At 39.5% G+C, this 24,270-nt stretch overlaps 1 protein-coding gene across 5 annotated transcripts in view; it reads left to right on the forward strand.

The window, feature by feature from the left end:
• Nucleotides 1-24,270, forward strand: part of dock10 (dedicator of cytokinesis 10) — a 65,908-nt gene that overhangs the window by 17,835 nt on the left and 23,803 nt on the right. For 4 of the 5 annotated variants that reach the window (XM_063492379.1, XM_063492382.1, XM_063492383.1 and 1 more), the window contains exons 1-8: nt 3,485-3,943; nt 16,205-16,324; nt 18,633-18,722; nt 19,482-19,564; nt 21,050-21,122; nt 21,423-21,566; nt 21,829-21,963; nt 23,853-24,039. In XM_063492379.1, the coding sequence (XP_063348449.1) occupies nt 3,785-3,943; nt 16,205-16,324; nt 18,633-18,722; nt 19,482-19,564; nt 21,050-21,122; nt 21,423-21,566; nt 21,829-21,963; nt 23,853-24,039 (991 nt within the window). In that variant the 5' untranslated portion in view covers nt 3,485-3,784. Of the gene's footprint in view, nt 1-3,484; nt 3,944-16,204; nt 16,325-18,632; nt 18,723-19,481; nt 19,565-21,049; nt 21,123-21,422; nt 21,567-21,828; nt 21,964-23,852; nt 24,040-24,270 lie in introns of those variants that run through there. The other variant, XM_063492381.1, reaches the window with a different exon arrangement.

The following is a 24,270-nucleotide window of genomic DNA, read 5'->3' on the forward strand; positions in this document are numbered from 1 at the left end:
CATTTCTGATTGAGCAGGTTAGTAACCCACAACATTCCAATACCACTTGTTATAAAAGGTTAAAAGTTTTTACTTGGAAATCCCCAAAAATTACTGGCTACTGATTAGCTTATGTGTGCTCCAAATAGTGTCTGTATAACTTCTGTTATTTCTCCTAAAGCCGCCATCAAAAATAGCATTTAATTTCCAAGTTAAATCATCTCTCCTTCTCCTTTAAGACAGAAAGTGAAGTGAAACACCCATAAAGCATGACTCTGTTCAGATGTGCAAGATTAAATAATAAAAGACATCATAGTCTCAAACCAACACGCTTCATTTCTCCTAGTGTTACATGCTTCTTATAGCATAGGTTTTTATCAAATCGTGGGAAATAAATATTACAAAAAAGTTTTTAAACATTTTGATATTTTTAATCACCTTGTTATCCAAAGAAATTTCAGTAAATATAACATGTCATTATTTAAAAATATCAAAAACATCTACTTAGACTCTTTAGAGGATCGTTCTGAAGTACTTGTTAATGTAGGCATGCAATTGCTCCTTTTAGTAGAACTGTACTTACAGAAGCCAGTGTAATATTTGGAAACAGTTTGAAAGTGTGTGGAAGGAGTAAATGAGAGTACAAGATCAAGATAGCTGTGTAACATGGAGACTTTTCTGTCAACTAGAGGGCATGGCTGTGTGGGCATATTTTCATGACAGGACTATTGTGGAGGCCTGGCATACAAACAAAGCCCATCTCTGTGGTTCTGTGTGTAATAGCTGCGCTGCTATAAGGCATGTTCCTCTGAATATCCTTCAGTGAGAGGCAGGGGACTTGGAAGCAGAGAGGCGGCGGTGGTGGGTGCGGTTAATGTTTCTCTCCACATAGTACATTGTACTGGTCATATGCGCTGTCATCTCTTACTGAGTGGGGCATGTTAATATTTGTACACTGTGTGGGAGAGGAATTGCAATTCCGTACGTGAAAGAATCTATGCGTCTGTTTTTGTGTTTGTGTTTTGTGGTGTCCGTTGTGTGTTATATTTAGCTATGTAAAGCATTATAATAATTAGCATTTATGTGGGTGGGGGGTGTGATTTTTCTGCCACTCTGACACGGTCATTAATGACCTTAATCATGACTTAACAACATCACCATGGTTACCGCCTACACTCTGCAGGGAACTAGGAGTGTGCAAACGCCTGAACCTGTAGATTATGTGTCTCCTGGTTATAATTCTCCTGATGGGCTTATACATACACACACCCAATTATTATATCGTAAAGATAGAATGTGTAAAATAATGTCCCATGTAACCCATGGTGCTATTCTACCTATTGCAGTGCTTCAAATATGCAACATTTTGAGCTGATTAGTTATAGTGTAGTGGAATATTCTAGCAATCCATCCATTTGTCCAATTCAGGGTCATAGGGAGGGCTGGAACCTGTTCAGAGAGTATACTCTGGTCTCCACTCTGTTGCAGGGCTAATAAAGAAAGACAGGAAATCGAATTACAATGCCTAATTAATGTACGCAACCCCATACCTGTTTTTGGACTGTGGGAGGAAGCCAAAGCACAGAGAGAAAACCCACGCAAGATGGAGAACATGTAAGGGCCTCAGCAGACCGTGGATTCAAACTCTGCAACTTTCTTGCATTGAGGCAAGATAGCTGTGTAACATGGAGACTTTGCTAACCACTAATCCACTGTGCCGCCCATCATGGAAAATTACTTTTTCAAATCTGCCTTCTCTCCTAATGAGCACTAACTATTTGCTATTATGATTTATTTAGTGCTTTATATTTAGAAGTGAATAGAAGGTGCTTTAGGCTGACTGTATAGTCTAAAAAGTGAATACTGTAGGTGTATTCAAGGGCAACTCTACTGTCTATAAAAACAAGTCCGGTTTTATAGAAATCTATGAGAAAATGACCCTGCTGTTCATTTGCTTACTGACCCCTGTAAACACATTCCTAATGAGATAATGGTCTCAAACATTAGTTCAGGGTCTAAGAGAAAATGGATGGTTAATTGTCCATCCATCCATTTTCTCAGCCACTTACCAATTTCTGTGGGCGGAAGGTGACATCCTGGAGACTTTATGCATGATAATTAATTTCATGCATGAATATTAATTGTGTAACTTGTGGTCCCAGTGGCCATAAACTAGACAGTGATGGAGGTCATGATTTAGGGTGTATTTTTGGTGACTGACATATCACTTTCTTATGAGCATGCGGTTTTCTAAGTTTCTCAGAAAGATTCAGCGAGTCTCGTGATGTCGTTCTTCTAAAACTAAATAGGGCGACGATCATAAAGATAAGATTTTGCAAACGATTGGGCGATATCACAGTGGATATGTTTCTCATCTGCTAAAACAGTGCTGTTCCTGATTTTTTTGTTTTTGTTTGATTGATTCTTGTCTATCTCAGCCTCTCAGCTAGTGGTACTTTGACCCAGCTCAGCTCCATTTTTCCTTAGTAAAATATGTATGTAACTTTTATAGTGATAATAACTGACAAAAATGGCAGAGAACAGTAAACCAAACACAAAAGCTGCAAAACTCCTCTTCAACAACATTTGCCTGACAATAGTTACAGGCATAGTTTCCTAAAATCTATATTTTGGTCTGCTTCTGGTTCAGCAAGTTCAACTGGCAAGGAAAACAAAGAAGATTTTATAATAATAAGAATTTCAAATTGCTGTAAAACATATGAAAACCATTTTGTTCTGTGAATACACATTTTTTGTTTCTTTCAGTTAAGCCAAACACTGTGAAAATGGAACATGAACAATAAAGCAAGACCAGATGTTTTGGCGACATGAAAAAAAAAATGGCAAAAGTGATTTAATAGATTTTTTTATGTGGAATACTTCGCTTGGTGTCCCAATACCTACCTATGTGCTAAAGTTAATGGAAGTTCTCATCTGTTCTATGCAGCCCTCTGCAGACTTTGCCCGTAAAGCCACCCACTTCCCACTTTCCATCCACTTTTCATTCAATAGCCTCTCTCACAACTCCACAACTCTCTCCACTGAGCCTCACTCTCTGCCAACCTCCACTTCAGAGCATTATGCAGGATGTACTGTAGAAAACAAATGCTTACACATCACAATCACTATGCTCTTTCTTTAAAAAAAAAAAAAAAAGCAACAGTTTATTTTACCTAATCAACCAGAATGTAGGATAGCATATCTGTGGCTTAGCTCATAAACCGCAATAACACAAACTGAGCCAGTAGAGCTCTGACTTGAAAAGGACTGGTGTAATTGGGAGACAAATGCGGAAGGACATAGCAGCAGAATGAAAATCAGGAAAAAAAAGATGTAGGTTTGTGTGTGCAGGAGTCTGTGTGTATTGCAGCTGGTTCTGGTCAGCTGACTCCTATTGCTGACTCTGATTTGTTCGATGAGCTCGGCTGGGCTGAACCATGCACAGCTGCAGTCGGTGTGTGTGTGTCTATTAGAAGAGGGAAAGAGAGAGGGAGAGACATGTAAAGCTGCCAGTGTGTTAGCTCAGCAGCATTAGGAGCAGGACACGAGAGCAGAGCAGTTCAGCGAAAACAAAACTGGCAGGACTGGGAGAAGTGAAATTGGAGAGGAAAGCTGGGACGGGCACAGGGAGTTTAGGATGGAGCTTTAGTTACTGCATTGGGCTTGAACCGAGTACAGCAGCACTGGCTGGACCAGGGGCTGAACTGAGCTGTTCAGGGCAAACTGCTGTGCCTCAGTTCAGGTGAAGCTCACACTGCCAGACGGAATCAGGACAGGCTGGACTTGGAGTCTCCAGCTTTGGATTATGGGTTGCTCGGCCAGTGTGGTACTGCTCCTGCGCTCAGTGGGCGGGGCCGACTGCGGTCACATGTGTTCACGACAGGACCAGCTGTCACTGGATGCTGCCACGCCCACCTTAGAAGGTTATACCACTACCACCCCACCTCTGACCATCGTTGTAATGGTAACCAGCACAAGTGCACCTCAAGCTTATATGCATGCATGTGTGGGCAGTTAGTGGGAACTTCAGCATGTTCCTGTTGTGTAATTGTGTTCTTCATTACAGTAAATATATTTTTTACAGATTTTCATATTTAATGAATACCTTAAGGTAAAATTCCTGTTTAAGTTTCTCTGTTTTGTAATATTACCTTCTGCATACTTTTGGACTTCTCCTGCCAAACTTTCCCTCTTTTTAATTGCCTTGGTTTTTTACACCCTTTGTCTCTCTTGCTGCTTTTGATATATGATCAATGATTGGGGCCTGGCTGTTTCCCCTCACAGCTGAGAGCCTAAAGGACGGAAATGGAAAGAGGAGACTAGAGAGGGGGTTGGTAAGGTCAGACATAAGGAATCTAGTTTCTGTGGGAAAAAATCTGCTTTCTCTGCGTATGGTGTACAGAGGAGATGATAAAAATAGCTATTTAAACAAAACCATTACTGAGATGTTGGGTGGGAGATGTTTGACTGAGTGAATCAATGACTGCATGAAAGAATCCATGACTGGATAAGAGAACTGCCGAATGAATGAAATAAAAAAATAACTTGTTTCTCCTTTCTGACTGTTTTCATTACGTGTCAGCCATCTGTTTGGTCTCTGCACCAGCTTGTCTTGGCCAGATTTTTTTTTAATTCCCATTGTGATCCCAGTTTCTGTAAGCCCAGTGGAAAAAATGTTAGACATTTGGCAGAAATGGGATCTTTACAGTCCCCCTTTCTGTTTCTTCGTTTCCCCCGTTTCACTCCACTCCATAAACCCCGTCTCTTTTGGTGCCTGTTTTCTGGGCTCTGTAGTAAACGAGAGTCACAATAGTTTACTTTGCGAAATCATCTTAGTCAGCAGATTCCTGTGAGCAAAGGAGCATCAGCTGATCTATTCAGGCCAGGTTGTGCTTGAAACTAGTGCACTCGCTCTGCATTAACTAGTCTTTTTCACCAGCATGTTGTGTTTCCAGGTCACAGTGAGACATTCATCATTGCCAGCAGCTTTGCCAAAATCTTGCTGTAAAATGTGCAGCTGGAAGCCTAAATAAAAATACAATGCCACTTCCAAAAAAGCTGGGATGCTGTGCTAAATGTAAATAAAAACAGATTGCAGTGGTCTGCAAATCTCATAAACCCTTATTGTATTCATAATAGAACATAGAAAACATCAAATGTTTAAACTGAGAAAATTTGATGGCAGCAACACATCTCACATCTCAACACAACACATCTCCAAAAAGCTGGTTTACAATGTTAAAGCATCCCCTCTTCTTTTAACAACAGTCTGTAAACCTGCTGCCGGACATCTGGGAGAGGAATATATTCCTTCTCTTGTCTGGTTTGGCTGCTCACTAGTCCTTAATAATGTGCCAAATGTTTTTAATCAGTGAAAGGTTTGTACTGCGGGCAGAATCGGGGACTCTTCTATTAAAAAACCTTGTCTTTCTTACAGCTGACGTGATGCGTTTCTGCATCATGTTTATATATGGCTCCTTCTTTAAAATACATTTGTGGGTGGCATGGTGAACCGTGTATACAGATAGTGATTTCTGGAGGTGTTGCTGAGGCCATGGAGTGATTTCCTTTGCAGGTGGCACTGTTTTTAATGCAGTGCCACCTGGGACCTGAAGATCACGGGGCTCAAATACTGATTTTCATTCTTGTCCCTTGCGCACAGAGATTTCTCCAGATTCTCTGAATCTGTTGATGATGCTATGTGCTGCAGATGATAAGATACTTATCATTTTGATAAGTTTCAAGTTGTCCCTTCTTTTTAGTACTTACTTCTCCAGCATTTAGTTGCCCCTGAGATTTGTTGCTTCCATCAAATTCAAATCAAGTTGCTGTGAATAAAATATTGGTTTCTGAGATTTGCAAATCATGCATTCTGTTTTGATTTACATTTTACATTTACATTTTGTTTTTAAATGTTGTTTTGGGTTGTAAAGCAATTGGCAATAGACACCCATACTTATCAAAAAGAAGTAAGTCAACCGACTGTCACTTTTGAGCCCTTTCGGGTCACTGAGGTCTCTGGAAAATGGCCATCCAAGGTTCTTGTTTGTTCTGCTTCAGGTTTCTTCCAGTTAGCTTTAATAGTTCATATAATTTTACAAATCTACTTGTTTAAGCATCCATCAATGCACCTAAAAACAATGAAAAATAAAAACAAACAAATTGCTTCAGTCTTCATTCTGTTTTGGTTGTGACTAATGTAAAACTGAGGTCAGGCCACCGGTGTACACTGTGGTAGGGCCATTTTTCTAAAGCGATTACATTGCACAATCAGTATTCACATTCACTTATTGTAGAAAATGTGATCTGGACCAATGTAAAACTGACTCTAAGGGTTATGAAAAGTTTGCCATTTTTTAATGCTGTTTCCAGTTTTTGACTGGCTCTTAAGCCATTTCTCAACATTTTTGGAAAAACTCCTTTGTGACCATGAAACCGATGTCATACATTTGTTATAAATATGTCATAAATATGTCCTAAATATCTAGAAGAACCTCCATCCCTCCACCTCACCATCCAAGTATGACACGTTGTCTCCTCTGCCACACATGTGGTGGTCAGGCCAGGCTGCAAATTCTCCAGCTTCCCCTTAGCCACTGTCAGTCCTCTTCATACTGAAGTCTCTAGTTTCTTTGAGTGACTTTCAATAATGTGTCAGGGATTAACAAAACAAATTGGAAAATATGTGTCCATTTGCTGTGAAACCAGAGCTGTTTGTGGTTTTCAAAATGGTCCTCACACAGCTGAATGGAGAAGCTAAAAAAACGACTTTAAAACATTTGATTTGCATTTTTCAGGAGGCATGAAAGATGCTCATTGAACCACTAACTCCACACGCCAACTTGCCCCAAAAGAAGTAGAAATGTTGTTTTTCGTGAAATGAATGGCTTCTCTTAGAAGTGTCCCCATCAGTTCCACCGTGTCTCTTACCAGACCATGTATTGCTATAATGATGTAAAGCAGATGGCTTATGTCTGGGTTCTGTTCCTCTGTGCTGTCTCAGCAGCTGTCTCTGTCCCCCTCTTTCTCCCTTTCTGTCTCACTCTCTTAATCCCTATCAGTCTCTCACACTATTTATCTTCTTCTAAACTCCCTCTCCCTCTCTGTTTTTGTCACACTTTCTCACATCTCTCCCTTTACAAGATAACATCCTCTTGAATCTGTCTAGCAATCTACAAATGACACAGACCAGCTTGTGTACATGGTGTGCAAAGTGGGGAAACCTAATTTATCTTCCTTTTTTTTTTTTTTTAACTATCTAGCTTAATAATATGTCATCTTATATTTATTTTCTTCTTTTCTCTTTTAACTAAATTAGACGTCTATGTTCATGGATATGCTTGACAAAAGCCATAGAGTGTAGTGATCTATTTGCATCCTCCATACAGCTGTAGTTTACCAACATCAGCACCCACTCTTCCTCACTCCTGCCAAGAGGAGAAGAAGAAACAGAGGGAGTGTGGGACTTACGGAAAGTTTTTAAAATCTATGTTGAATAGGTTGAGAAAGAAGAAAGAAGCAAGCTGGGGAGAAACAGAGTGAAAAATAAAGGAGTTTTCTGCTGTTTGATGAGCTGAGGAAGCTATAGAGGAAGGAAGGGAGCTGGTGTAGAACGAGTGAAAGGAAAAGAGTGAAAGAAGGGGAGGATGCAACTGCTGCTTTTTAGTTGTGTCGGCATTGCCGACTGGAAGGAGTGCAGCACTAAGAGTGTAATCTGTGTTTCAAATACAAAACATCAAAAACATGAAATTAAACATGCAACTGGATAATGTTTTAAAGACATCTTATAAATTGCATTGAAGACTGCAAAATAAATTACTCGCTCAAAGTAAAATAGAAGTCTTTGCATTTGAGACCTTTGCATTTCATACTTTTGTATGTGACCTGACTCCCATCGAGCTTGATTATGTGGGAAACTGTCTTCACACTTGACCTCAATACGTGCTAATCAAGCAAAATCAACTACCCACACCTAATCACTATCTAGATCTTGTGGCCATAGGTGAGGATAAAAAGGTAGATTTTATGCTTAGCTCTCTCCTTACTACAACAGACCAGTGCAGTGTCCACATCACTGCAGATGCCATGACAATCTCTGCTCTGATTTCCCCTCACTCATGAACAGCAGCCCAAGATACTTAAACTCTTCCACTTGAGGCAACAACTCATCCATGAGATGGGGTGAGCATTCCACCCTCTTCCAGTTGAGGACTATGGTCTCAGATATGGAGGCGCTGACTCTCATCCCAGCTGCTGCAGACTCAGTTGCATACCACCCTGCTGCAAACTGGAGGTCACTGCCTGATGAGGTCAGAAAAAGCACATCAAACAAGATGTGATCCTGAAGCCACCATAGTGGAGACAGTTCACCAATTGGCTACACCCAGATATCTAATTGGCTACCTCCCAACCCCAACTGGTCACGGCAGATGGCTGCCCCTCCCTGAGAGTGATTCTGAGAGGGGTTTCTTCCTGTTAAAAGGAAGTTTTGCCTTGTCACTGTTGCCAGGTAGTTGCTCAAATGAGGTCATTTGATTGTTGGGGTTTCTCTCTATTATTTCAGGGTCTTTACCTTACAATATAAATTGCTTTGAGCAACTGTTGTTGTGATTTAGAGCTATATCAATAAAATGGAATTGAATTAGATAATTAATAATGCATACTGTGATAGAGATTTTATAAGTGAAATGAAAGCTTTCAGGGAAATACAACTTGTGCCCAAATTTTCAGAGATATCCCTGAGAAAGGACAGTTATGTGCAAAAGTCTTAAGCCCTCATTCAATTACATTCTGCTAGGAAGACAGGAGGCAGGTGCAAACATACCTGGAATGCAGCATATAAGACAACACAGCCTAAACTCTCCTAGGCAAGCTTTTATGTAGTTTATTAAAATAGTCTTCAGGAATATTTCTTCAGCTTTCTCCAAAGCTCTTCTTTGGATGTTAGCTGATCCTACACTGATTCACACTGCTTGAGGGCTTTAGGGAGGCCAGTCCATGACTGATAGCTTTCCACCATGTGGTTTTCTTTCCAGGGATTTTATTGCATTGGCATTTTTGTTTGGAATCATTGTCATGCTGAAAAGTTAAGGTGTTGCCAGACACTTTCCAGATAGTAATGCATTGTGGATCAAAATCTGATGTTGCTTTTCTGTCTTCATAATTAAACATTTTGACAAGATCCCCAACAGCACTGTCTAAAATGCTGCCCCAAACTATGACATAGACTCAGCTGAGTTGTACAGATGGCTGCAGGCACTCACTGTGCTATACTGTTGATGAGTTGAACAAAAAATAAATAAATTTGGATTCAATGTGACTCACTGAAAATGAATGAAAAAAGCAGACAATGTCCAAAGAAAAAAAGCCTGGAGAGTCTTTGCTCAAGACCACTTTAAAAATGACAAGACAAAACAAAGAAATGAGAGTTGGCTCAAGACTGTCGCACAACAGTGTTTAATTTGCAACGCTAATAGCACGTCCAATTTTAATTTACTATATCAACACCAGTGTGTTGGTGTTGGAAAGTTTCTAGTATTAGAAACATGCTCACTGCAATTCCTGCTCTCTTTTACCTGTAGTGAAAGAACATAAACATGGAGATTGCCTGGCAGTTGTCTACCTCTTGATTTCTAAAGGAAGTCCAACATTTTTATTGCTTTTCATCACAAAGCAATTAAAACATGCAGAATTTGTAACAGTGGTGAATATAGATACTACATCTATTTTATTCATGGTCATCTGCTCTTCGAGGACTTCCCAAATCACCTTCATGCATCCAGTTAAAATCCTGCAAAACCATAACGGTGAGATCCCGTGTAACACCTAAGCAGATACATATGTTTATATATATCATCAAATTTGTTTCCTCTTTAAAGATCTCTGTTCTGCTATGAGGTTTGAACTGGGGAAGTCAGTGTGCGTGGGTGTGCACGTTAGCCTGTGTACGAGCAGACGGAGACGAATTGCTTCTGTGCATTCATGTATTAACTGTCATGCATTTCAGTGTGATTTTTTTAAATGATTACCTCAATATGCTTCTATATCCTTACATATGTATGTGTGTATTGGTTTGCAGACAGTCTCATGTACGGATCCAGACAAGCTTTAGAACAGGAAGTTAATGGTTTGCATGCTTTTTTCCTATCTGCAAGTTTTTGTGTGAGCAGCTGTTGTATAACTGATAAAACCAGACAGAAGTAGATAAGATGGCGAGAGTTTGACTTTGATTATATGTGAGTGCATTATATTGTTTAATTGTTAAAAAAAACAGAAAGAGGTTCCCCAATTGTGTCTGTTAGTACAGTTACCAGCGTGGAGGTTAACCCAGTGGTTTTCATTGAGCTATTCCTTTACTTTATCTTTGCTGAGGTGTCTTCGACAATATCGAAAGTTCCATTGTGACGTTTGAAAAGAGGTCAGCCCGGCTGATGGATATCTTAGTTGCTGGGGATTTTCTGACTCTGTGCATGTGCGTGCATGTGGTTGTGTGTGTGTGTGTCGGACATCAAACATCTACTTCCTCTACATCCACGTGTGCTGACACAAACTCATAAACCTACTGGGTGATACTTCCACTTCTAAAAGAGCACATGCCCGCAATGTGTGTTTGTACAGTTCACATTTAGTCTAGTTTTTTTGGTTTTTTTGTTCGGTAGCGTAAACTTTGGACGTAATTCTGCTGGCAATGAGCTTCAGGAGCAAAATCACCTTCAGGAAGAAAATAAAGAGTAAAAGAGTGCGATCGGATTTCAACCGGCTGAGCATTGTATGTATTTGTTTCGCTCTGTCTCTGTGTTCTTGCCTTAGTGCCTTAGTTTCACATTGTTTATAAGGAGTCTTACAAAATGTCAATAATTTCTGTTCAGTAGCTTACAGTAGCATCAGTTGTGGTCTTAAGTGCAGTATTTAAATATTTTAATGTTGATTATAGATCACTGTCCTGTGTGTTTTCTTATTAGGTGCCTGTAATTCTGCAATATTTACGGTGTTTTTGATCACTTGTTTGCTTGAGCCAAGCTCTGACAGGAAAAGGCAGTGAGAAGAGAACATGTCGAATTTAAAGACGCATGAATTAGATGAACTAATGGTACATTACAGTATCTGATAGATGTGATCGGTTGGGGGGGGGGGGGTATGGGGGCAAGTATTTTCCCTGAAACATTAGCTCTGAGGCCAAATGCGTCAAAATGGAGTCATAGATATGAAAATGTCAAGATTAATCTACCGCCTACCTGTTGTGTTTCTCTTTCAATTTTTTACTTGAATTGCATTTTGATTAGTTGCTGTTGGGGGATTTTTCTTTAAAAACAGTTATTAAGGTCAGTTTACCCAGTTGTTTTCAGGTATTAGAACTTAAGCTGGTTATTTTTGCCTATTTTTAGTTAGTCTGTTTTATGTTTTTTGAATTTGTTCACCAATAAATGTTACAAAACTTTGAGTTCTTTCCAATGAATTTTTTAATTCAATGGCCCAAATAGCTCAAAATTCTTCTTCAACTAACAGTTTCAGTGGCAAACATATTCAGTTTTTTGGCTTACCAAGAGCAGGGAAGAAAAGGAAATTCTCATGTTTGAGAAGCTAACAGCTGTACCTTTGCATTTTTGCATTATAATTATTGTTAAGAATGTTCTTTGACTATAGAGAAACAAGAAGAAACTGAAACTGAAAATCTAGATAATCAAAAGAACTTTAGTTCAGGAAGGGTACAAAGCAGTGCGATCTTTCTGCAAGAATGAATATTAAAACTATAAACTGTGGTGTAGTTAAAGGAGTAACAAGACCAAGGAATGTCGCAAGTCAAGGGATCACCTTTTGTAGAGTTACACTTTTGCCTTCTGCATGTGCTCCATGTTGATAGTCTGCCAAGAGGCCTGTTCTAGCTGTGAAGACGCTGTAACTGTGGTGGTTGAAAGCCTCAGTCTACATTATGCATGTGAATCAAACCAGAGATCATTACTTCCTCTGACTTTCTGACCACAGCCTCTCCTGCTCTCACTTTGCTGCTGTTGCTGCGCCGTTACTATTCTCTAAATGACAGGAGCGATTTACTCCATCATAAAACATGTGTAAATGTTATTAATGTGACCCACTGACCAGTTACATCATCCTTCAACATAGTTCTAAATATCTTTGAAGAAAGAGAAAGTTAGACAGTGGTCGACTGCTTCGCAGTTGTTAAAAGTCATGTGAAGGACTGCAAACCCTTATAAAAGAGACTGTTGGGCAGATGGTCTCGTATGGGGCGCTGTGATAATCTGTTAAGTTCTTGTTTACAAAAAAATTCCAGCCGTTTATTTGCTGGCGTAGTTTATCTCTCTGAATAGTCTGGGGTTTTTTTTTTTGTTGTGGTTGGTTTTGCTCTTTTTTTTTTTTATCCAAGTTTACTTGAAAATTAGCCTTCACATTTATTATGAATTGTTCTGTGGGGTGTGTCAGTGTCTCACTTCACCAACACATTACTTCCTCTAAAACGCTTTTAGATCCTAATGATGTCATGGCACAACACAGGAAATGTCATGTACATAGCTATTTTTCTCTTTGTAGGCTGCTCTAAGTGTGTGTTTGTTATAACAATTTTACTCTGACTGTTTGCGTCTGTATGTTCTGTATTTTGTAGGTTTCTATGTCTCTGTTGTTGACTCTGGTGATAGTAAAGTTTATACCGTGTAACATGTAGCTCATGAATGACACAACCTCGCTTCCTTTTTGCCTCTTGTGACCCCGTTAGCTAAAGTATGAAGTAGAACATTAAAACTATCTTTAATTTACATTGATTCTTTGGTTCAGAAAAAATATACAGTGCTATGCAGAAGTCTTGAGTCAGCCCTTATTTCTTTATATTTCGATTCCAAGGAGTCAAACTTTCTTGTACTTTTTTTAGGTGATCTTGAGCAAAACCAGTGTTGCACCTACACATAACAGACAACTTAGCAAAGAACCAATTTTAAATAGTCTTTAGGCACTCTATGACTAGCAGCCTGTCACGAAAACAACTCATTTGTTTTCTTTAGTTGAATCTCTTAAAAATGCCAAAGATGACAGACGTTGACAGGTATAAAATAGTATTTTTGCATCAACAAGGTGATTCCCAAAATTATTAGCCAAAGCCCTTACATATCTCATCATGGTGTGCAGCGTGTCCTTAAAAAAATTAGGGGAAACTGGACAAGTGGAAAACAAAAGAAGTGCAGGCCTAAAAAACTATTTGCACTAGATGAACAGTATCTGAAAGTCACATCCTTGAGATCACAGGTGTCAAACTACAAGCCTCGAGGGCCGGTGTCCTGCAGGTTTTAGATGTGTCCTTGATCCATCACAGCTGATTTAAATGGCTAAATGACCTCCTCAACATGTCTTGAAGTTCTCCAGAGGCCTGGTAATGAACTAATCATTTGATTCAGGTGTGTTGACCCAGGTTGTTATCGAAAAGCCTGGAGTTCGACACTTCTGCTTTAGATAGAGGAAAAAAATCCAGAAAAGACCTGACAATGGACTTGAGAGATGTAACTGAGCCTTCAGTTGATCCATTTACTGTTGCCAAAGCCTCATCAGAAATGGTCTTAGTGGAAGGGTGGCTTTTAAGAAGCTATACTTAAGGAAGGGAAACATGGAGAAAAAGGCTGAGGTATGCCGAATTACACAAGAACTGGGCTCAAAATCAGTGGTAAAAGGTTAGATTGAGTGATGAATCCACCATTGAATTTTTTAGTTCAGCTTGTCGACACTTTGTAAGGAGAGGTCAGAGAGGAGATGAGAGGTACAACAGTGAGTGTTGTGTTGGTCATGGTTTGGGATTATGCAGGCAAAAAAGCACCATCAGCTATTGAGCAACCATGCAATACCATCTAGAAAGCATCTGATTGGTAACACCTTTGTTCGTCAGAGTGACAATAATCATAAATAGCAAAAGAATACATGTATAGAAAAACACACTGTTGAACACTATCAGTCATAAACAGGCCTCCCCATGAGCCCAGACCTAAACATATTGAAGCAGTGTAAGATCATATTGACAGAGAACAGAACAAAAGGCATCCAACAACCAAAGAACTTTCAATGTACTTCATAAAGCCTGGAGAACTGTTTTTGAAGACTACTTAAATAAATAACAAAAAGCTTGCCTGAGATAGAAAAGTGAAAGTGGTTATACAAAATACGGACTTTTAACCTTGTTAGGTTTGGACAAACTGTTTTTGTCTTATATACTGTTTCCATATATGTTTGCACGTGTTTCAAACAATTGGTGCACCTAGTTCCCATTTTCCCAGCAATAGCAGGATGTAGAGCATCTATTCATCTGCTAATAGGATGGTTGGTTGTTCGATCCTTGGCTGCTCCAGTCTGCATGCCAAATATCCTTGGGCAAGATACTAACCCAATGGTGCTCTCTGATGCATTCATCAGAATGTGAATGTGTATAAAGCTTTAACAGGAAAAAAAAGCGCTTGCATGAATAGGTTTGAACGGTTGAATGAGGCATGTTGTAGAAAGTGCTTTGAGTGCTCAGGTAGAGTAGAAAGTGCTATGTAAGAACCAGTCCATTTACCAGTTATGATTGTGGAGGATGAAAAATTCAAAAGTTTTGTCCTGGCCATGAAACCTATTTTAATCTTTTTAACCAAAAGAGCCTGATCTTTGAAGTCAACAGTTCATTAACTCTGAGCTCAGGTTCACGGGCTCAGGCCCTTTCTTGCGTTCTAACTACCTTCCTTGAATCCTTCCTGTCTTCTTGTTTTCGCTTCCTCATTCTTTGTGTTTGGTGTGACTAACAACTTTAAATGTTGAGCTAAGTGTGATGCCTGAGTACAGAAGACAGGTCTCATAGGTTTGCATTGCATTTTTAGTGTACTCTGAAGAGCATGTGGACAACCTGCTGTAGTTACTTCCAGCAAGAGGAGGACAAATTTTGATCCCAGGGTTGAATATCTAGTATGTGCAGCTCCTGTATAAATATTAAGGTGACACCAAGCAGTACAAGGCTTCGAATGTACTGTGAAATATTATTTCCATCTGAATCTTTGACTTGATGGTACTGACTGATGAAGTTACTGTTAATTATGACAGATGCAGCTGGAATGCCCTCCTGACAGCCATCTTTTTCCCCAAAGAGAAGAGATTTGGAACATAATATTAAAGATGAAGCCAATATATACAATTACCATGGTTATATTTTTACTTCATATTCAGTTCTACTACTTGTCAAAACTCTACCAGGTTGCTGTAGTACTTGTGAGTTAAAGTACTAATACAGTTTACTTTGAACCTTTGCTGATAATGTATTTATGGTTATACTTCAGTAGGGTTTTGAATGCCACATTCTTACTTGTAATGGAGTTTTATCTTGGTTTACTGTTAATTTGACTTAATTCATCTGTCACTGCTGACAGAGGTAAAAGACTGTTTGAAATAGGCTCCCCTCCTTATCTACTTTGCTTTTGGCATTTACACAGTAATTCTGCATTTCACGTTCTTTTAGCCTTTTATAACAAAACATGTAGTTTGGCCATTCTTACATCAAGTACATCTGAACTTTTCCCAGCCTGCCTCTAGACTCTGAATATGTATAAAAGTCTGGTAACTGTAGTTAGAGGGAATTACTGTAAGCTAATTTCTTGCTGTTGCTCCAAGTAGGTTGCAAATATCATATATTAATAATATTATAATATAGTGAATGTTGTGATGCCTGCACACTGAGTCTTTTAAGCTCGCTCTTTAAGTGAGCTCCTTTCTGCCAATAGATGTCAGAGTTTTCTACCATAAGCTGAGCTCATAGCTCTTTCCAGTTATACAAAAATGACTGTCGAAAAGCTCGTGACTTGTCTATATTTTCAGTGCATCCAGCAAAACCTTAAGACTTTTCAGCCATTAATATCAATGCACGTTTACACATTTATTTACACTTTCACAAATCTGATTACACACACACACACACACACACACACACCTGAATATGCACACACAGATCTCAGTACACACTCACAGATCAGAATACATACACACATCTGAACACGCATACATGGATTTCAATATGCACTGCACACACATACTGAAATACGCACGTGTGAAATAAGATACACACAAATGCTACAATAACACAATAACACCCTCATGCTACAATAACACCCTCATAGCCACCTTGGTGTGCTCTGTGGTATTTTATCTAACTGATATCTGACATTTAACCACAAGGAAATATTACTCATATCTCGTTTTCCATTTGCAGCAGGAGAAGCCTAAAGTAATCGATCCTCTTGACTACGAGACCGTCATCTCTGAACTGGGGGATGAGTGTAAAGAAGACCCTCTCAGAGACCTGCTCCTATTTCCTGACAATGATTTCTCAGTAAGTATGATTCACCGTTAAATGTGATTGAAGCAGACATGTCCATGAACCATGGTTTTCTCTGTCTAGTGTCGTGTTTTTGAGATCAAGAGGCATTTCTACTAAATAACAAACTAAATAATAATAATTCAAGGTTATCAATGCTGAGTTACTGGTATGTCCAAAAAAGAAAAAAAGAAAAATATGATAATGTTACCTCATTTCTATGTAGTTTCCATGCAGCCTGATTGCATCATAATATGTCATGCATAACTGAAGTTTTGTGGACGTCAGTGAGCTGTTATTGTGATAAAATAAAAATGGTCTGTCTGTCTGTCTGTCTGTCTGTCTGTCTGTCTGTCTGTCTGTCTGTCTGTCTGTCTGTCTGTCATTACCAACCCCAGAAGCTAGCAGACATTTGCACCATTTTATATTTGTGCACCGTAACGATACTAAAGTGTCAAAGCTTTTCATTTGATAACAATTTACTGATGTTTAAAATGCAATATGTTCCACTTTCCATCTCAGCACAACACATTTACTCTCACTATTAAGGCATGTTGCTGTCTTTTCATTATAAAAAGTTATTTATTCTCTCTGGCTTCCTTTAGCTGTTTGTTCATTAGTACCTTCATTTATGTGCTAATGTGTCGCTTCAGATAGAGCCACTGCACATTAAAATACTCTAATTAGCCGCTTGTGGTAAAGGGATTCATTTCCTTGTGGACGCTACAGTTGTAGTTCTTAATGCATGACTCTGGTGCTTCTAAAATCTTTGTGGCTTAAAGAAAAAAGGAGTCTTCTTTGATTTTCTTTATCTCTGCAGCCGATAGTACATTTCGGTACTTGTGAGGGAAACTGCCTGGGTGGACAGTGAGTATTTGTCAGTGTCGAAAGAAAGGCAGTGCGCTCAGCATATGGCTAGATGATTGGACAAAGGCAAAGTGCGTCTCCTTTCGTGCAAAAACATTCAATGCTGACGTTTTTCATTGATCATAAAATGTACATTTTTATTAATGAAGCTGCTTGATTCTCATGTGAGGTTATTAATTGTAAGCCCAAGCAGGGCTGATAAAGGGAATGCATATTAGATGATTTGACTTGAATTATTCATATTCATGGCAATAAAGCTGACCAGAAACAATTTCATTACTACATTAACAGACCAGCTTTTTGCTTAGTCTTATCTAAGCTATAAATTGCTATGAGGAGTCCTGATAGGTCTGAGAGTCTGCCACCATGGGGCTATACTTGTGGTCCACAGTGGTGCTTCAAGCTAAATGGTAGGATCAGCAGGCTAATGTGCTCATAGTAGGAAATGCTTGTGTTGTGTTTACCTACAGCATCGTATATGCTGAATGGCAGCATGTTGGAGGCAAAATGAGTAAGTGTATTGTGACGCTATTGAACCAGCATTACTGTTTACCCACTACAGGAATACACACCATTCACACCATACAAGAAATACTTTGTCTTGTGATAGAGTGCTATAACATGGCAGAGCAAATCTGAAAAGTGTTAAATCTGTGAATCATATGAGATGGATGGTTCTTCTTTTTGCTCTGCCTGAGATGTGACAACAGTACTTTAAACCCTTGTTGCTGTATTATTAAACAGTCTTTACCTTACAACAGGAGTCACCTTAAGGTGACAACAGGTCACAACAGGAGTCACCTTAAGGTGGCACTATAAAAATGAAATTGGCTTGATTTGAATTAAATTGAATTCAACATAAGTCTGATTCATTTTAGCAGCAGCATTCCTCTTTTGTCTTGTCTCCCTTCCCTCACCCCGAGCCGGTTGCGGCTTATGGCTGCTCTACTCTGAGTCCAGTTCTGCCAGAAGTTTCTTCCTCTCAAAAAAGAGTTTTTCCTTCCTTCTCTCACTAAGTGCTTGCTCATCGGGGCCTTTCTGATTGTTGGGGTTTTCACTGTATTATTGTAGGGTCTTTAACTTACAATATAAAGCGCCTTGAGATGACTGTTGTCCTAATTTGGCGCTATATGAATAAAATTAAATTTAAGTGATTTTTTTTTTATCACACACAACCTGAACAGCATAATTGAATAATCAGTGGAAAGTTGAATGAATAATTTTCTAATATCAGTAACCTCTGTTTACCCATGGAAGTTAGGTTCAGCAGCAGTGATCAGTAAGCCGTCCCATTGCTTACACATTTCTATAGAAGCTGACTGCTTTTATTAGTCATGTTCTCTACATGACGGATTTACTGCATAGAATAGTTTAAAATCATGCAGTAATTTTAAATACATTTTGAAGTAAGATAGCCCATCTGTCACCTGTCATTATCTACCCTTTATTCTTCCAGGTATCCACAGTGCCTCAGGAGAGACGCACTGTCAAATCCACTGTTCCCGAGGGGGCAGAACTCCACGCTGAATGTCTGCTGGTCAGACAGGTAAGTTGTACGTCTAAGTGTACCAGACGCAGTTATAGACCCTGTGGTTTTAAATGATGTCTTTTAGGTTCATGGTGGTTAGGGCTTTCATTTCAGACTAACCTTAAAATAGGCCATCCTGATATCAGCAGAGTGGCTTCACCATGACTTTAAAATAAAGCAGATGTGTGTGTAGACATCAGTGCTTGTTTCAGATCCTCTAGCCATGATCTCAAGCGCTCAGTAGAGAAGTAGTGTCTCTGAAGACGGGAACTCCCCAGACCGTACACTTACACCTCACTGAAGACTAGCATGTGCAATTGACTCTTTGTGTGTTTGTGTGTGTGCGTGTATACAGCTAAAAATTGTATCGCTTAAGTTGTCTGTTATATTTATAATTTGTTAATTTGTGACATGTTCAAGGTCTTTTTAAAAAAGGGGATTAAGGAGAAAAGTTACACGGTGTTCGACTTGCAGGCAGGATGTGAAAGTACCTCAGGCTCTGTCTGTGACTTTCACTGCACCGTACACTCCCTGGGAGAGTACCAGTTCAGCCAAACTGATTGAACTTTAGACATGTAAAGATATCTTTATATTCAAGATCCCCAGGGAAAGAGTCTTGATTCACTTCCATTTATTATTTAAATCTAATGACATGTAGCGCTGTACGACTTTCTTCATTGTCTGTAAATATTTCAGCTGCTCCAGGTCTGTGTTTCCCTGAAAGGCCATCATTTAGGAAATGTAATATTTAAACCTAATCTTCATCCTTTCATCTAGGCCTGCAAGTATTACAACTCTGATCTAAATGTGGTCCATTTCAAGTATGACGACTACGCCGGAGACTACCGGCTGCTGCCAAGGTAAAACACTTTGGACAAACTGTGTTTGTGCGTTTTATTCTCATGTTTTAGCTCTGTTCAGAAAATGTTTAACATTTGAAAACCCACACTTTGTTATATTAAATGGATGTTATTGTAAAACTATTGAAGTGTGAAGGCATCACATTGCCATACTAGTAGCATAAAAAAGTGCTAAATGTCTTTGACGGATGTACGCCTTCTACTTTGTTGTTAAAATTCTCTTATTAAATCTCCATACAGCAAAATTTTACTTTTGAACAGTTAGATTTTTCTGTGCATTGCTTTACAATAATATCAAGTAGAAATGTGTCTTCAGGTTTGCTTGACTTGACTAATGATGTGCTGAGTTTTTTCCTCATGAACACGCAGACCCATAAGTAGCTGCTAACATTGGCGATAACCACAATTTATTACCCGTAGATGGCCATTAGGTCATTAGGAAGCACAAGAAGGTGGCCAGTGTTAAGCGAAGTGAAAGTTCGTGTTGAAGAGTGAGGGCGTTCAGCTTTAAGAAATACAAACTTTCAGACCTCCCTCTGTCGCTATTTTGAATGTCAATCATCCGGCCACATCCATTCAAGCAGTTAGTAATTTATTTAAATCAGGCTGTCAGTCTGTCAAACTGAGTTTTGTCAGTTCCAGTGAGACTTACCCAGAGCGGCCCTGCTGTTACTGCTCTCAGCCACAGGAATGTCCCTATGCTATCCCATGGGTTGCCACTGTATATTCTTTCACTCAGTTCACATGACCTCTGAACTGACATCCAGGATGAGCTGCAAAACAAGACGTGTCTTGAACACAAGTACAGTGTTGCGAAAAGAACATTCCATGAAGTTCATTTGTCCTGTCATTTTACAAGTGGCAAACATAACTATTATGTTGTTTGTTTACTGAGCGAACAACTTAACCAAACATTAATGGTACACACACAGATTTACAGAACAAGTTGAAGTGAACTACAGGCTGAGAGCCAGAGTACAGTGCAGTTATACAGCTACTGTATGTGTGCGGTTGTCACCGCTGGACCAATCTTCATTTGTGCTGGCCAGTATTAGCATTCCTGTTCCAGTGGGCAGCCCACAATTACCAGCATTTTTCTAAACATAGTCCATCACGAGAAATTGTCAGACAGCTTTTACGACTCTGTGACTTTTAGTAGAGGGCGGTTCCAAGAGCACGGATTGCAGCCTCGCTGTCTGCAGCTCACGGCGCACGCACAAAGGCATTTCGCCCTGTGGCTCGCACACAAAGATGGGCCATCCTTTAAAATCAGTGGAGCGGGACTGAGCAAGGGGACTGCCCATTGTTACCTCCTGACAGAAAACGATGGAACTGAGTCAGCCACCCACAGTCATTTACACAACTCAAATGCAGCGCATTAAATTAATTCCAGAAGTCATTTTCCCTTTTCGTTGGTATATTTCATTGCCAGAGAGCCATATTTTTTGTCCATCATCTTCCTGACCTTTCCCTGTTTCCTTTTAGGAAACTGTACAAAGCAGAGAAGCTGCCATCCCACTCTTTTGAGATTGACTATGAAGATGTGGACAAGGATGAGGTCAGCAATGATGATCTTCTTCTCTGAAATGCTTTTGAGAGTGAATCCATTACATACTGGTTACATCCCGAGGCTCATGTTTAAATTAGTTTATTGCAGCCTAAAAGCTGTTAAAATGGACTTTGCAAGATTAGTTATATTTACAGGTCAGTGGGAAGCTGTTATGAGCATAACTGGATGGATTCAAGGAGTCTAGAAATTCTCCTTTCCTGTATCGATCATCTGCTCCATTCTATCAGAGGAACGAATGGACAGTTAATGCATCTTTAACTGATCACAGTCATTGTTGTGTTTTTGCAGGATACCACCTCTTTGTCGTCATCCAAAGGAGGAGGGGGCGGAGGAGGTGGTGGTGGGGGAGGCGGAGGGATTGGTGTGTTTCGTTCAGGCTGGCTGTATAAAGGGAACTTTAACAGCACCGTCAACAATAGCATCACTGTTCGGGTGAGGAAGTGTCTGATGTTATCTATTTTCATGCCCACGTGCATTTTATTTCTGTCTGTCTTTTTTCACTTTTTTTTCCACCCAAAGTGGTTTTACTTTATTTTCTAAACTGTTACAGTCTGTTAGAAATTAACCTGGGACTTTAATTGGTGACATACTTTTCAACACGATGAGAAAATATCCGCATTATCCCATTGTTAAAGTTCTTATTCATTTACTTCAGCTAGGGAAATGAATTTTAATATAATTTCTGTCTTGACAGTCATTCAAGAGGAGGTATTTCCAGCTCACCCAGTTAACAGATAACTCCTACATCATGAATTTCTACAAAGATGAAAAGATCTCAAAGGAACCAAAAGGGTGCATATTCCTCGACTCATGCACGGGTGTGGTACAGGTAGGCTTTAGTGCATTCTACATGTACATGCACTCTACCACAAAAGAGAAAAGGCAGCAAGAACATAGATAAAAAGCATCTGCACTCTAAAATGTTCTCTATTAGATTATAGACTGATTCAGGGGTATTGCCAGACATAAAGCTGCACCATGGCACAACCTGCCATGATCACAGGTTGCTCACTATTACTGCCTTTGCTACAACAGTAAAAATAACGGAAACAAATATTGGTGAAGGTATAAATGTAGAGAAACTGTATTAAAATATTTATTTATCTATCGATCGATTTTCTGCTGTGTATCTACTGTGGTCTGGATCGAAGGGGCAGCAGTCCGAGCCCACATGTCTTTCTACTGACTTTTCTGGTGGCAATCAGAGGTGTTCCTGCCGACTGAGAGATCTAATCTCTCCAGCGTCTCCTAGGTCTGCTCCAGGGTCTCCTCCCATTTAGACATGCTCGAAACCTCATGTAGGAAGCACCCAGGAGGCACTCTGGCCATATTCTCAAGCCGCCTCCTTCCACTTGGTGGGAGGAAGAGTAACAGTCTCACTCTGAGCTCCTCCCGAATGAGCGTGCTCCTAATGCTGAGCCCAGCCAGCCTTCGAAGGAAGCTTATTCCTGTTGCTTGCCTCCACAGTCTCAGTTTTTGGTCACTACTTGAAGCTTCTGGATATACTTGAGGGTAGGAAAATATGTGGATTGATAAATCGATGGCTTCAGTTTTCGCTCAGCTCCCTCTTCACCATGACAGAACTGTACAACATCCACATTAATACAGATGGTACACTAATCCATCTGTCAGTCTGCTCCTCTCTCTCATCACTGCTCGTTCAACGAGATCCCGAGATACTTGATCTCCTCCATCGAGGACAGAAGCTTAGAGCCAGACTTCCTCACACTTCAGGAGGTGTTAATTCAAAGGGATGAAACACCTAAATAATCTATTTTAATGATTTCTGTTATGAAAAGTATGAATATGTTTTTAGACTTAAAAGTCATAATGTGAACATGCTAGCAAATAATGCTACTACATTTTTTAAGAACTTGTGCATTTCATAATGATGAAATAATTATTTTAATATATAATTAATTATATATTTCAAACTTGCAGTCAGGTTGTGTTGTACATAAATTGCGAGCACCAGAGCAAGGTTACCTGTGCAGACATGCAATAACAAAATGCATGCTGCAGTCCAAAGATGATCTACAGACATGCCCTGCAACGCTTGTATTGTGGGTTAAACTCAGTTTATGATTACAAACTATTTCATATTTTCATGTATGTATCCAGTGGCTGTTAGTGCAGTTGACAAAGCAATCCAGGTAATAATATGTTTAAAAAATGACATAAAATGATGGCGGGCCCTAAGTAATCACGCCCTTAGCTTTCACAGCTTCAGGCCTCAAAACAATCGAAAAAGGTGAATTAAAAACAATACAGTTTTTATAGCCTGTAAACATGTTTATAGCTGCTGTAAAAATGGGTATTTTAACATTTTTAACTAATCTCTCTGGGGACTGACTTGCTTTTGGAACCAGTGTCAAGTTAGTCCGAGAAATGGAGTTTTAGGGCTTCTACATTTGACCATCATTTTTCAGTCTGCAGGTTACTGCTTATATTATAGTTGTGTGATCTAAGCTTTAATTTAAAAAGCCCTGTGCTAGAACACCTATTAATAAAAAAAAAAACCCTATTAGGATAAAGCAGAATGAAAAGCCCTACTGACATTACCCTCTGCTCACTACTGAAAAATGTGCCTCTAGGAACGGTCACACACACCAAAATGGCCTACATTCAAAAACTACATGTGTAGATGCAAAAACGTATAGCATTTTCCAAGAACTAAACCTGACCAGATTTTCCTTGCCTTTCATTCTTTCCCTAAAGAATAACCGCCTAAGGAAACATGCCTTTGAGCTGAAGATGAACGAGGTTACGTACTTTGTGCTGGCCGCAGAGAGCGAGCAGGACATGGAGGAGTGGATTAGCACGTTGACCCGTATCCTACAGATCAGTCCTCCTGAAGCACCAGCTCAAGACCGCAAGAGCTTGGAACTCAACGAACACCGGCAGGGTGAGAAAGAGTTTATGTAAAAGAATTAAGCTTTTTTTCTTTGCATAATTCCAGCATCTGGATAAATTATGGGCACAATTTTATAGTCGATGTCAGCAGAAAATGTAACCTTTTTCTCTCTGTCTGACTAAATAATGTCCGTCATCTTGCCATGACCTTAATGGGGAATTTCTACTGAGTCCATCACTTTCAGGAAATTAATCTGATACCCAAAAGTGACTCCACCTTGGT

The sequence above is a fragment of the Pelmatolapia mariae genome, linkage group LG14 (genome assembly GCF_036321145.2).
Source record: "Pelmatolapia mariae isolate MD_Pm_ZW linkage group LG14, Pm_UMD_F_2, whole genome shotgun sequence".
Classification (NCBI taxonomy): Eukaryota; Metazoa; Chordata; class Actinopteri; order Cichliformes; family Cichlidae; genus Pelmatolapia; species Pelmatolapia mariae.